The sequence below is a fragment of the Strigops habroptila genome, chromosome 4 (genome assembly GCF_004027225.2).
Source record: "Strigops habroptila isolate Jane chromosome 4, bStrHab1.2.pri, whole genome shotgun sequence".
Classification (NCBI taxonomy): domain Eukaryota; kingdom Metazoa; phylum Chordata; class Aves; order Psittaciformes; family Psittacidae; genus Strigops; species Strigops habroptila.
Window position 1 is genome coordinate 85,671,374 of NC_046358.1, and position 13,694 is coordinate 85,685,067.

The window sequence follows — 13,694 nt, forward strand, 5'->3', positions numbered from 1 at the left end:
CACCTTGTGTTCCACTCACCACTGAACACACAGTTCAGTTCCAGCTGAACAGGACCTGGAGTTGCTTCCATGAGACTCTCCTGGGAATCAGCTGCACAGCGAGTGATGAACCAGGTGGGACCTGTGGAAGCAAAACAAGGTGCGAGAGAAAAGCCAGTGTCTGGTCCAGCATTTGCATGTCAGCCCGTGCTGGGAAAGAGCAAAGCTCTCTAGTCCTGGTTCTCTGGGTGGGTTTCACTTGCTGCCTCCCATGAGTGCCCCCAGCTCGGGGCTGGAGCAGAAGCAGAGGCTGGGGCCCGGCTGCTGGCGGGACCCTGGAGCTCTCCCTGCCTCATCCCTCCCTGCCCATGGAAGGCAACACGCTGCCTCTCAGCAGCACCATGGCCCTGCCGTGCCCGCGCTGTCAGTGTGCAGTGTGCTCAGGGATGTGCACAGCAACATCTGGAGGGGTCCTTCCCTCCCACAACATCTGGTCCTTGGCTGCTGACAGATACGAGCCTCTGTCTGAGGGCCAGACGCGTGCAGCACATCCCACACATGGGGTTTAAAGTGCCATGGAAAATCGGACCAGGAAGGAGGGATGGTGAGCAGGGAGGCTTCATCAGAGTCCCTCCCTTCCTTGAGCACGTGGCAGTGCTCCCAGCTGTGGTGGTGCAGCCAGCACAGGGCGGCAGCAGTGAGTGCAACAGCATAAAGAACCAACCACAGTCACAGCACCTCTGTGAGTCCATCTCAAATGCTCCTGGCCTTGACTTCTTCTAGACAGCCATGGCTTTCCTATTGGTACAGGCAGAGATTAATCTATGCCCAGCCCTGGGATTAGTTTACTTGGCTCTGGCTTCTTGGAATAGGAAAGGTTTTGCTTTCGTGGTCACTGGCTGGGACAGAACCTCCTTTGGTTTGGGCTCTCTGGCCTCGGAATTCAGGACAGGGGCTCAGAACCACCCCGGATACCCAGCCCTGGAGCTCAGCCTCTTGTACGACCAGTGCTCCATGAGCTTTGTGTCCAGGATGATCCCAACATTGTGGGGTCCACAGCCCTGGCCGGTGCTGGAGCACCCAATGGGGGCAAGGCTCACAGGAGCCTGCTCACTGTGCTACACGGACCCTAACCACCGCTATAAAACAGAGGCAGTTACAGCCAGCAGCAAGCCATGATCACCAAATCACTCATTCATTAATTCGATGGCATTACCGGCCATGGGGCTGTTCTCGAGGTGATTTGGGTTGGGACTGGTTTGGGTTTTTTAAGGTTAGAGAAGGTTTTGAAGGGAGAGGAAAAAACCCTGCATGTCTTCCAGGAGTTACAAAACTGCTGCCTGTGCAATTCATGTATAATTCAATGGATTCCAGAGTAGTTTGAATATTTAAATTATGCATGATCAAAGCAATAAAGAAATCTGCATTTCCTCACTCCGAGCCCCCCAGACATAATGCTCCCAAGTGTGCCCCCCCCTCCGAAGGCAGCTCCATGCTCCCAGATCTATTGAGCCTCATTGCTCCACAGAAACTGAGCTCGACTGGAAAAATACAGCCGTCAAGTGGGACTGTTCTTTAGTACCTCCGTGATGCATCGCATCTCCAGCCAGCGCCGTTGCCAGGGCAATGGTCACTGCCATGCTGCAGGGCAGGCCTGAGGAGGGGTGATGGGCACAGCACGGGGTGAAGGAGCCCCACGCTGCCTGCAGCAGTGGCTCGGGAAGCAAAGCTCTCCACGGCAAGGGAGCTCCGACAACTGGCATGAGAGGATGGAGGGGTCTTGTCCCCCACTGCTGCCTCCTTCAGGGGCTGCAGACCCATTTCTCCATGGGCTGGGGTGTTGTTGGTCCTCCAGGCACCATGGATGTGTCCGGCTCCTCTCCTGAGCTCCGGGTTGGGATGCAGCAGTTTCACTCTGCCAGCTGCAGCCATGGCCAGCCAGGCCTGGGAAAAAAGGGCAAAACACCAACAGAATGCTCCCTCTGCCCCCCTTCAGATGTTGTAAATTTTCATTAGTGTTCTGTAATTTAATGATCTATTCCCAAGAGAAAATTAGTCTTCAATTTACAAAAAAATCCATGTTAATTTAAGCATGATAGCAGGAGAGGGATGGAGTGATGGAGAGAGGGAGTGATGGAGCCCATCCTGCACTTCCCGCACCCCACAGCCCTGCACAGGGCAATTATGAAGGAGAATTTTAATAACACACTGAAGTCCATTTGAAATCTCCCGACAAAGACTGCAAAGAGGTTCCTGGGGGCACGAAAAGCAATTTCCTCTGGAACAAGAGGTTCTTTTTGAACCAGGCAGACACACCGGCTCAGCTGAAGGTTGGTGCTGAAGGACCAGGGGATGCAGGAACACGCTGGGTGAGCTGTCAGTGCTTATTGTGAAGGCAGCGACCACCAAACCATCCCAGCTTTTACAATGTCAGTGGTGCCAGGGCCCTGCAGCCCCTTTGCCGTGGCCAGCACACCCCTGTGCCTGCTGCAATGGGGTCCCTGGGTTGGAAAGAGGCTGAGCTGGCTCTACCTGGAGATGCTGCAGGTCCCCAGGCAGAGCCCCACCTGGGATGGGGCTATACCCTGCTGCTGAGTGGGGTGAGGGTGTCCCTGCACTGAGGGCAGGGTGTAAATCCTGAGTGTCAGACAGGAGCCATCTCCTCTGGTATGGAGATAGATGGCGGTGGCTTTGCTCATTAGGGGCTGTGGCAAAGGGTAGATGCTGGGAGGCTCCGTTCCGGGGAAGAGCTCAAGGGGAGCTCATTAACTTGAAGCACCGGGTCCAGAGGGCTCATTTGGCTGGTATCAGTTCACTCCTTCTTCTAGTAATGTGCAAAATGAGGGAGTGGGATCTGAGCCTCTTCTCAGTGGCCGACACTTTGATTTACCCCTTTCTCATTCATGTCCTCTATTTCAAACTGCCTTTAATGCTGTTTATTCTTCACAGGTTTTAAGCCTTTCCTGTGGAACATAACCCTTTGCTCCCATGATATTGCGCTTACGGGACAGATCAGACACTGCTACATGTCTTTTTATCCTGGCACCACAGGGATACTTTTTAAGGGCCTGTGATGCTATCCTGGTGAGGCCAGGGTGGTCCAAGAGCAAAGCCTGGGCAGGGGAAAGGGGCTTTTGCTCTTCACCAATATCAGCAGCCATAGGTGTGTATATATTTATGCCTCTCTGACCTTCTTCAAGACTGACAGGGCAAGTTACAGGTTTCCTTTTCCTAATTCAGTACATGATGGCTTGGGACATCATCCAGCCCTCTGACGATGCTGCGAGGGCTGGAGCAGCTCTGCTCTGGGGCCAGGCTGAGAGAGCTGGGCTGGGGCAGCCTGGAGAAGAGAAGGCTCCTTAAGGGGAGACCTTAGAGCAGCTCCAGTGCCTAAAGGGGCTCCAGGAAACCTGGAGAGGGGCTTTGGACAAGGGCAGGCTCCTCGCTCCGCAAACCCAACAATTAATACAGTGTTAACAGCAATCACGTTAATTGCATCGAGCTATTAATGAAGGCAGAGCTGCCAAACCACAGCAAACATTTGAGCACAAGCCTGGAGCGATGCCCCAGCCCTGGCCTGGGGAGGTAGCGACAGGGTTTTCTCTCCATGCACACAGAAAGGACACGGGTTTAGCCCAGTTCCCATGGAGGAGATGAAGGTACCGGCTTGGCCATGGGGGCTGTGAGCTCTGGTCAGCACCTCTGCCTCCCACCCAGCAGAGTTCAGCACCTCTGCCCACTGACACGAGTGTAAGTGATGTTCTCACAGCCAGCTGCTCCCGAGATGTTGTTAAATTAGAAGGAAAATCTATTTCCTGTTGGAAAAAAAGAGAGGAGGCGAGCGAACTCGGAGTTAAATATAGATATATGATATGTAAATGAATCTGACAACTGAGTGAATAAAAAATGAAGGTTTAAATTATTGAAGGGTAGGAGGAGATGGCGCATGCAAATAGCACTAATGTGGAAAGAGGCAGCGCTCTGAACGGGGAAAGGAGGTTTTGAAACATAATTATTTCTTTTAAGAAAAGGGCTACATATATTAAATAAAAGCCAACAGAACCAGCACATGTTTATTTCAAAAGCCTTTCTTTCCAGCCTCTCACTTTATTCTGTTTTTTTTTTTTTTCCCCCTGCAAAGCAATGAGAGAAATTGAAGGCTGCTGAATTTTTTAGCTTTAATTGAAGTAAGATAAATCAAGTTTTGATTGCTACACAAGCATAAGTGAGGCCCAGAGGTGGACGCTCAGAGGCTCAGGCTGCTGTTAGAGGGCTGGGAGGAGGTGTTTGTTCACTGATTTGGTGGGGACATGGCTCTTTGGCCCCACAATTGCAATCACAGCCTAGTCTACCACGACCCCCTGGAACCAATGGTGATGTTCAGCCCCTCTGCAGAAGACAACGGACTTGACAGGGCAGTGGACTTGATTTAAATGGAAAAATACCAGTCTTGAGATGTCAGCCTGCTTAAGGAGTTCATTACAACTGTGAAGACATCCAGGTTGCTTTTGCTCTTGTTCCACTACATGCTGCAGAGACCAAAGGGCAGGAATAGAGGGAGCACGGGGCCGGGCTGAGCTGGCTCCTCTGCCTGTGGCAGCAGCAGGGCCGGGCTGCAGAGCATCAACACTTCAATACTGGAAATAGAGACCCAGCTGGTTATTTTTATCAGAGGTAAAGCTGACAAGGAATTCTGGCAGAACGGGCCCTCTGTGAGCGCAGTAAATGTCTTCATTACCTTGCACGCAGCTATATTTATGCCTCTCTGACCCTCCTCAGGACTGACAGGGCAGGTTACGGGTTTCCTTTTCTTAATTCAGTACATGATGGCTTGGGACGAGTTGTTAGAGCTATAGATCAAAATGTCATTTATTAGAAGAGTGCCTCCTTGGGGATTCTTATCCTTCGTTTATTATTTGTCGTGTGCTGACTGTGCTCTGTTCTGTCTAATCTGTCTCTCTAGCTATTTATACAGCCTCCATCACACAGCACCTGAGTGCTCCCATTGCTTAAACAATGATGGCTTGTTTCTCCCTTACCTGCTCTGCGAAGCTGGGAAGGGCCTCAGGATTTATGAAGAGCGCAGGGATTTATACTTCCATTCACTCCTGAGTTACCCCTGGGGAAGGGTCCATCCTGTCCCCCACCTAACCCATGGCTATGACAGAGCCTAAACACTGCCTTTCTAATGATCTGAATGTATAAAACTCTGATTTGGTCACAATCCTCAGGGGTTATGGGCTCACCTTCTGTTTCCCACAGTTCTTTCATCCACAGTCTGACACTGAGGCTGGGCTTCGCTGCCGGATGGCCCCTCTCCTGCCTGACCTGCCCTCACTGCCCCATCCTAAGGCTCTCATCTTCAGAGAGCCATCCCTGCAGCTCTCCTTCACTGCAACCTTGCTTCTCTACGTTTTACATCGCATTCAGAGAGCTGCAGAGTTTGGAGAAAGCGAATTTCCTCCGAGTTGAGACTCTTTGCCCAGGTGAGGGCTGCCATTGATCTTTTATAACCAAACTATCCATAGATGGAGCTGCCTTGTTCTCCTGCCTGGTCCCTCGGTCACGGATGAGGACTGTGATGGGGCACCTCACGGGCCAGCCCAGTGCTTGGCAGCCATACGAGGACCCCCAAGTTCCCACCTTTCTGTGTAAAGCCCATGTGCTTTCCGAGAACTCCCTTCTCCATCCTCACCCACTGGGACAGCCCAAGTCCCGGGCACCAGAGTGACCAAGAGCTGGCATGTGGTCCTGGGTGCAACCCTCCTCTCTGGGGGTGCTGGAGGGACCAGGGGCCCTGTCTCTTGGCTCTGGTGGCTCCAGTGGCTCCCAGTCCATCCCATTGTGGGCCCTTTCTCCGCTGTGTCCCCATGGCAACGCGCGCTCCTGCCGCAGCGGCATCCTCGGCTCGCCACTTCCAGCGCTGCATTTGTATTCCCAGGCTTTGTCTCCTGCTCGGCGCTGGCAGGCAGCCAGGCCAGGCATCCATTTCAAAGCAGCCTTTGTGTTCTTGGTGAAATAGCTGCTCAGAAATAGATGTGATTCAATCAGCCGAGAACACCGTGTTTCTTTGCCTTCTGTCTTGCCCGCAGCCAAGGTGCGGTTGCTCAGCGGACCTGCGGCTGGCTCCTACCTGTAGCCGGGGAATAGCCCCACAGAGCACGGATCACCCTGTGAGCCTGCAGAGATGTGGCTGTGCCTGCTGCAGAGGGGCAGGAGCAAGCAGGGGGGATATTCTCCTTCTATCTCCCGCTATCCAGGCTTATCCAGTTCCAACCATGGGCAGGGACACCTTCCAGTAGACCAGGTTGCTCCAAGCCCCATTCCACCTGGCCTTGAACACTGCCAGGGATGGGGCAGCCACAGCTTCTCTGAGCAACTTGGAACATTGGACCACTGGAACAACTGCTTCTTCCCTCCTGCAGTTCCTGCTCCCGCTGATGAATGCAGGGTGAAACCAACCTGCTGGAGGGTGTGATCCATTAATTGCAGTATCCATCCTTGTTTCTGGTGGAGTTCAAGGCTAAGAACATGTGATGATATTACACATCTGCTTAAGTGTGCAGAGATACAGGCAAAAGTATGCATGTGCACACATTGTTGTATCAGTGTGGTTTAGCGGAGATCCACTAGTGGAGATCCACAGCCCAGGCATGGACTGGCAGCACGGGCATGACATTGCAGGAGGACACTTCCCCACCTGCAGACAGTCCCCGGAGGTAACAAGTGCCAGAGCTCATGCTGTGGTCTCTGGTGCTGCTGCTAAAGTACGTTCTGGCCCCATTTTATTCTCTGTAATTAGGAAATTCAGCAGACGAATTGCCTTCTGAAGCCTAAACCAGAGAATATTGCTGGCACAAAAAGAAACGGTCTGTGGCAGAGTGGAAATCGTTTGTGCTATTGTCAGCGAGAAGTGCAATAGAAGCGAGATCTGTTAATCTGGTGCTGTGTGAGGAAGGGTGGTTGTTGAGTTAGGCAATCAATAAGCATTGATTACAGAGAGGCTTACTCCTGTTAAACATGATGGAGGACAGATGTACATAAGCAGCAGCCACCGGCCAGGCACGGTGTGCATCCCTCAGGGTGAGGGCGGGAGCTGCCCACTGCAGCTCCCGTCCCTCTCCCGTGGCTCTGATGGTTTCCCTGGAGAACTGGCTCATTCCCTCACCAATTCACCAGCCCGGATCAATGCTGGTGGAAGGGTCTGAGCTCTGCCCTGGGTGTAGCTGGGGGGTTGAAGGTGGGGGAAGCCATTTCCCCCGTGAACATCAGTGTTTGCAGGAGTCCACGACAAATATTGGGACTGGAGGGTCCTGCATGCATCATCCACATCTTGCTGGTGGTGAAGAAGGGCAGTGCTTTGTAGCTCTGTGGGCCCTCGAGATAGTGCCCCACTACTTCCTGAAATTGTCTTTTTATTTAGAAAGGACCTAAAAACAAGCTCGAAACAGCCATGCCTGTGAAAGGGACACCAGCACATGGTGACCCGGCAGACTCCGTGCAGGCAAAATCGGCTGAGCTGGATGCAGTGGCACGCAATGCCCAGGAGACACACGGCCGGACCCCACCGTGGTGGCAGCACCTCGAGGGGAACCTTCAGAGCAGGGGAGACTCTGGAACCAGCCTCCTCCATTAATTTGGACTGTGCTGTAACAGTAACGGAGGGCAGGGACTGGCAAAAAGGGGAAGCCGCAATGAGCCCATCGGTGTGATTTCCTTTTGGAGGGCAGTGCAGGCCTGGTAAATAAATGGAGATTGGAAACGTCTCTTGCACTGCACCACTTGAGAGGCCGGGGATGTGCGGCTGGCGTAATTGGCTGGACGCAGAGTGAAATCCAGGCTCAGCGATTCCATTTTGCAGTTGGCAGCCTTCCCAAGCGCAGATCAGGGGAAGCAAGTTGCACTAGCGGTAAAGCACAGGGAAATTCTTTATCTTTTATAATTTTTTTCTGATTTAAAGGGTAGGATTAAATTCTCATTTAATAACCCCAAGTGCCTGCTGTCCCCTGCTCGGATCACTCTGTGTGAGGGTGATAATGCTGGGAAGGGAGCCTGGAGGCAAGGCAGCACTGCTGCTTCTCCTGAGCACAGATCTAATGGCTGTTTGCTGCCGCAGCCTGTGAAGCAGGCACCGACTGTTTAATCACAAGCCTTAGCACAAGATGCTGCTGCTTCCCAGCTCTGTTAGAAGGCGAGCCGAATGCTTTGTGTTAGCGACTTCCAACTTCGTCATTTGGGGTTTCTTCCTCCTAATGAAGGATCTTACAGAGACCCAACTGTTCCTCGCTAACATAAAGAGTCCGGTTGACTTAACGGAGCGGCTCCCAGGCAGGCATTGTTTTCATGAGTAAGCACTGCTGTTCTGTACCTTCAGATCACCACTTCTTACCATCGCCTGGGCTATTTTTAAATCTTGTAAATGAAGCCTCTACAGTGAACAAGGAAATGAGCCTCCGAGCAGAGGAGCACACAGAGCCTCTGTGTTAACGAGAAGACTGTTTTCCCTTGTCTGTCGCATCAGCTCATTTAGATTGTTTAAGTCAAGTGCAATATTGAAAACAATCTGTTTTCTTGTGACAGTGTCTTCATTCTGTGCAATGATGCTGAATGGAACAAGCGGCAAAGGGTTATTGATGGCAAATCCTCAAGTTCCCAGGCCTGCCCTTCTCAGGCCGCCTGGAAAAAGGCAGCCCCTTGCTTTATTTTCCCCCGACATTAGGCAGAAAGTATCTTACAACGCGTCGGCTTTGCAGCTCCGCGCTGAAGCCTTCATTTTGCGTGGAGCCCTGACAGCAAACTGCAGATGAAGGGGAAGGGTGGAGGGGATGGGAAGCACTGAAATGGCGCCAGCTCGGTTTGAACTGTTTTCAGTCAGTGCCTTTCCTGCCTCCCGCAGCTCAGTCTCTCGCTCTGATTGCACAGAAATCCTAATTAAAAAGCTAATGGGGATGTGGAGGCGGGAGGACCCGGGTGCGTGCCAGGCTGGCAGGGGGCAGATGGAGGCTGCTGTTGCTGGGTAAAGGTATTTGGGGATCACTGCCCAGAAGGGCATGTTTCCCGAGTGGTGAAAGTGTAACAGCACAGATCCATCCTTGGCAGCTGCCTGGATGCACGGCAGGCTGTTTGCCCTTGAATAGTGGTTTCATTATTCCTAATTTCATGTATGACCATAGTGCTTTGGAGCCACTCAAATGCAAGGAGGAGATGGAGGGGTAAGTAGTAGAGGGTTAGTAAATGCAAAGGATCTGCTGACAGTGTACAACCAGCTGTAGTATTTACAGGCAGAATTGAAGCAATCGCTGCAGCGGTCTAGTTGCTAGGAGCATGTGCATAAATAAAATTAGAGAACAATCTAAAATAATAAAGAAAGCTGCAGACCTTGACTATGAATTTTATTGACAGTGGCATAATGCAGTTAACGAAATGACATAATATTTATTAGCCTTCTTAACTGAGGACAGACTCAACAGCAGTCCTCCTACATCAAGCCTTTAAAGGCAGATAAAACAGAACTGCTGTGAATGAAACGGTAACAGGAAGCTGAATCACACGTCAGGAAATAATGACTTTCAGTTATACACTATTACATGGCAATCCCAACTTTTTCTTATGAACAAAAATAAACAAGGCCAAATTAACTTATGAGTTATTAATAGAAGCCGAGAAACCAGTTTCAATTTGTCAGTGCCCTTTTAAGTACATCAAAGATAACACAATCACTTTAAGCATGTGCATGTTTGGCTCACAGCAGTGCACGCTGTTATTATTAAGCCTCCAAGAAGAGGACAAAAACACCCTTACTGGCTATGCTACGTTGTCATAAATGCTTATCTTTAATAATGTAGGATCTTCTTCAGCTGAAAAATGCCCAGCTCCCTTTGTGCTGGCAGAAAGACAGTTGATATTGCAGCAGATTTCCAGAGACGATTGCTCATTTGTCCGGGGCATCCATTTATTGCGCAGGTGAATAAAACAGCATTCATTTCTCAACTAGCATTAACAGGAATGCTTGTGATTATGCGCAAGCCTGATGCAAATTGCGACCAAGAACTTCCCTATGCTAACAAAGCCCCTTTCCTCGGTAGCTCTTGCAGCCGAGCAGACAGGATGATGCTTATTTCCATGAGAACAGTGGGAGCTGAGAAGAGAATTAAAGTCCTGAGCAGTTCTGTAGCACCTCCAATAACCACCATTCCCTTGGAGGGCAGCTGTGCAGGCTGCTGGGGTGTTTTGAGCCAGCACTTCAGAGCTCGGTGCAGTGACAGCCACCCCAGTGACAGCTTTGCACCAGAGTAACCCAGCCCTGCGGCCAGGCAGCATACAGCCAGTCTGATGCAGCTCAATAGCTTGTTTAAGGCTGTTTGGCAGAGATGCAGCTACAAGTGTGATACACCCTCACTACCGGTGTTCCTGGTATGGCACTAACTCCTTCTCAGTTCCGTTTCTAAGCAGAAACTCATTATCCGTAGTCACTCATTTACTATCAGTTTGCTGCATCTGCATCTTGCTGTAGGCACTGGAAATCGGAAGCAGAAATGAGCCATAAGGTTTTCAAATGCAGGTACGTTAAATGGACTCAGGAGTTTCAAAGTAATATTCTAAGCAAGCTTCTTACTCTACATTTCCTATTGGTGCCAGTAATAACACTTTAAAATGTCAAAAGCACTTAAAAAATGCTTTCTTGCCGTTCTATATCGCGTGGACTTCTTGCACTGTGGTTCTTCATTATCTTCCCGTATTCCCTGTCAGTCCTTTGACTCGTTTGCTTTCTCTAAATTAATTTCTGCGATACTGTTGCCGAAGCCAAGCGCAGTAACACGGACCCGGCTCATCCCTCCCTCGCTCTTCATTTCATGTATTTGACGTTAGACTCTCTCTGTGTACTTTGGGGATTAAGCTGTGTGTTCACATAAATCAATTTCTACCTCAGTTCGCAAGCGCTGGGTACTTTTCCATCCCCTCCCTCTGCCTAGTAAAGCCAGTGGAAGGAGACGAGACCGGTCTGTCTAACGCTGTGGTGGCTATTTACACATTAAGGCTTATTTTTCCATCAGTGTAGTCACTGACACCCCAAAGTCGGGAACAGCGCACCGGAGGCACCCCACACCTGAACGAGCTGCCCATGCAGGGGAAGATGCGCTCAGATGCGTGTTGTGCCCTGCCCGTGCCCCGTCCTGCCCCGCTCGCTGCCCTGCGCTGTGGGGTGTTGGAGGAGCGAGCGGCAGGAACGGCGGGTGTGTGCTGGGACCGAACGCGGCCCGCATCAAGAGGGTCGCCCCGTCCCCGGGCCCCGGCGCGGAGCTCGGAGGGGCCAGTCCCGGTGTCGGGGGCCGGGGCTCGCCCCCATCGCGGTGCCGCCCCAGCGCCAGGCCCGGCGCCTCGCCCCGTTGCCAGGGCCGGTTGCTGCGGCGCCATGTCGGGGCAGCGCGGTGCCCCGGAAGCGCTGCCCGGGGCGGGGTTTCGGTTCCTGTGCGGCGGGGCCGGGCCGGGCCGGGTGAGGAGGCAGGAAATGGCGGCGGTGCTGCAGCAGCTGCCGGGCCCTCCCGCTCCGCAGTGCCGGGCCCAGCCCGCATAGAGCCGCCGCGGCAGCCCGGGCCCGCGCCGCAGCCCCGCCGGGACGGACTCCGAGCACTTTACATACATGAGGTACCGCGGGGCCGCGCGGCGGCAAGGGCGGGAGCCGCCGAGACGAGGCGCAGCGGGGGCCCGGCGGCCGCGGGCGGGGAGGGGCCGGGCGGCGGCGGGAGCCCCTGGGGCCCCGGGGCGGCCCTGCGGCGGCTGGGGGAGCCCCGCGGCGGCGCGGGCGGGAGCGGGGCGCGGGGCTGAGGCGCGGAGCCCGCCCGGGCGGGAGCGGCTCGGGCCGGGGGGGTGCGCCCGGAGGCAGCGGTTTCCCCGCGGGGCTGAGCTTTGACCCGCCGTGCGCGGCATTGTTCGCTCCGCGGAGCGGGCAGCCCTTTGTGGCCGCCGGTGGTGGCGGGGCAGGGCAGGGCGGGCGTGCGGGTGCCGGACAAGTTGTCGGATGAAGTGATGCAGCAGAATCGTTCTCCTCCGAGCACTCGGGTGTGTAGCGCAGGATGGGGTGGCTGGCGGTGGCCGTGCCCCGTCGCCTCCCTGCCCCTGCGTGAACATCGCTGGGGTCCTCTGCAGCCTGTGTTTGCTCCGGAGGAACCCGCATTGGGAGCCCCGAGGGCATCTTAACCCCGCTCCTGGTTTATTTTTTGCCTTGTGCTGCATTACTGTTGACATGGAAACCAACACCGCTTTCTGTTCCAGAGAATTGGAAGCTACAGCTACCAAAGAAGTCGAAAGAAAACTAAGCAGGTAAGATGCTCATTTAAATTCACTCCTACAGTTTGGAACAAGAATTGGCCTTGGGCTAGAAATCGTTGTGGGCTTAATCTGGAGCTTTAATCTCGTGTTAATTGTAAGGATAAAAAACACCCTGAATTTGAAAATGTCCTCTGCTGCATAGAGAAATCCCTGCAATTTATTTAATTCTATAAACACCTTTTTAACGTGGCTTATTTACATAATAACAATATCAGGCTCTAGAATAGAGTTTCTTTAATAGGGCAGGTTTTTGAAGAGAAGAATAACTTACTTTTCTGTCCTAACATGTGGCACCCAACAATAACTGAAAATTCAATTAAAGGCTTTCCTGGTTTGGGGGGTTTTTTCTATAAAGTTCAGGTAAATATTATTGGGAGACAAGAAATAGTTGCTTTCGGCAAGAAACTTGCTTTGAGCTCGAATAAACTGTGTGTTGCCATATAACTATTAGCTCTTTGCCTCTTTTTCCATGAGGAGTTGAAGACGGTGAGTTTCCCATGAGTGCGTAGCTCCTGTTTGAGAGCTTTGCAGAATGTTCAGCTCCTTTTTTCGGTTCCTTAGCTCAGGAAAAGAGTTATGCTGAATGAAGAATTCTGTGCCAGTAGCATCCATCCCTTTGGTATTTCAGAAGTTATTTCCTGTGCACCGTTTATTTTTAGTGTGGTGCCGTTCTTGCACATACCTACCTCTTTCCGTTGTTTGCATTCTTTGGGTTTGCCTTTTGTCCTGCTTTCTTTTTGTGTTCTTTTTTCAATCAGACCCTAAAGGGGGTTTTGAAACTGAACTTCAAAGGGCCTTCTACTAGGGCTGTTTGAGATCTGCTGAAACCCTGATAGAATATTCGTTTCTGGCACCTTTTCTTATTTACCGTGTCTAATCAGTCTCCAGTGTCCAAGTTGATTTGTGATTACACTGAAAACTGACTGGCTCTCCCCTGCTGGCGGTGTGTGTCATCCTTTTCTTTTGGTAATAAGCATGTCTGTTTTTTCCCGTTTTGTTGCTGAAATATATACAGTCTTTAAGATACACCGAGCATATTGCTTTTAAATGCAGTGTGAAAGTCACTGTTAAATGGGGTTTGCTTGAAGAGAGTGATTTTAAACTGCAACTCTTGAAGGAATCTGTCCACCAAAGGTACCAAAAGGTAAATAAAAAAGGAAACTGTTGGTGTGCTGGGGAAAGCACTCGATGTGGACGTGATGCCAGGAGCGATTTTGGGATGGACAGAGTGCTGACTTCAGAACAATATTTGGGTGAAGTCTTAGTAAGTCGGTAGATCTCAGTTTTCCTGATCTTAACAGGTCTCTGGTCGCTCTGGCAGGCGCGACAGGTAGTGACAGAAGAGAAAGTGACCTGTACAACTGCTGAAACTCAGCGCTTGCTGG

General features: G+C 51.9%; 1 protein-coding gene and 1 long non-coding RNA gene across 12 annotated transcripts in view; one reads left to right on the forward strand and one right to left on the reverse strand.

Annotated features, from left to right (window-relative positions):
- Positions 1 to 13,694, forward strand: part of TNRC6A (trinucleotide repeat containing adaptor 6A) — a 65,771-nt gene that overhangs the window by 6,749 nt on the left and 45,328 nt on the right. For 7 of the 11 annotated variants that reach the window (XM_030483241.1, XM_030483247.1, XM_030483243.1 and 4 more), the window contains exons 1-2: positions 11,458 to 11,625; positions 12,253 to 12,300. In XM_030483241.1, coding sequence (XP_030339101.1) covers positions 11,621 to 11,625; positions 12,253 to 12,300 — 53 coding nt within the window. In that variant the 5' untranslated portion in view covers positions 11,458 to 11,620. Of the gene's footprint in view, positions 1 to 11,457; positions 11,626 to 11,919; positions 12,301 to 13,694 lie in introns of those variants that run through there. The other 4 variants (XM_032919899.1, XM_030483245.1, XM_030483251.1 and 1 more) reach the window with 3 other exon arrangements.
- On the reverse strand, positions 9,355 to 11,078 carry LOC115606786. Its single transcript, XR_003991001.1, has 2 exons — positions 11,009 to 11,078; positions 9,355 to 10,495 (listed from the first exon to the last, which is right to left on the reverse strand). It is a non-coding gene; the product is annotated as an uncharacterized LOC115606786 (long non-coding RNA).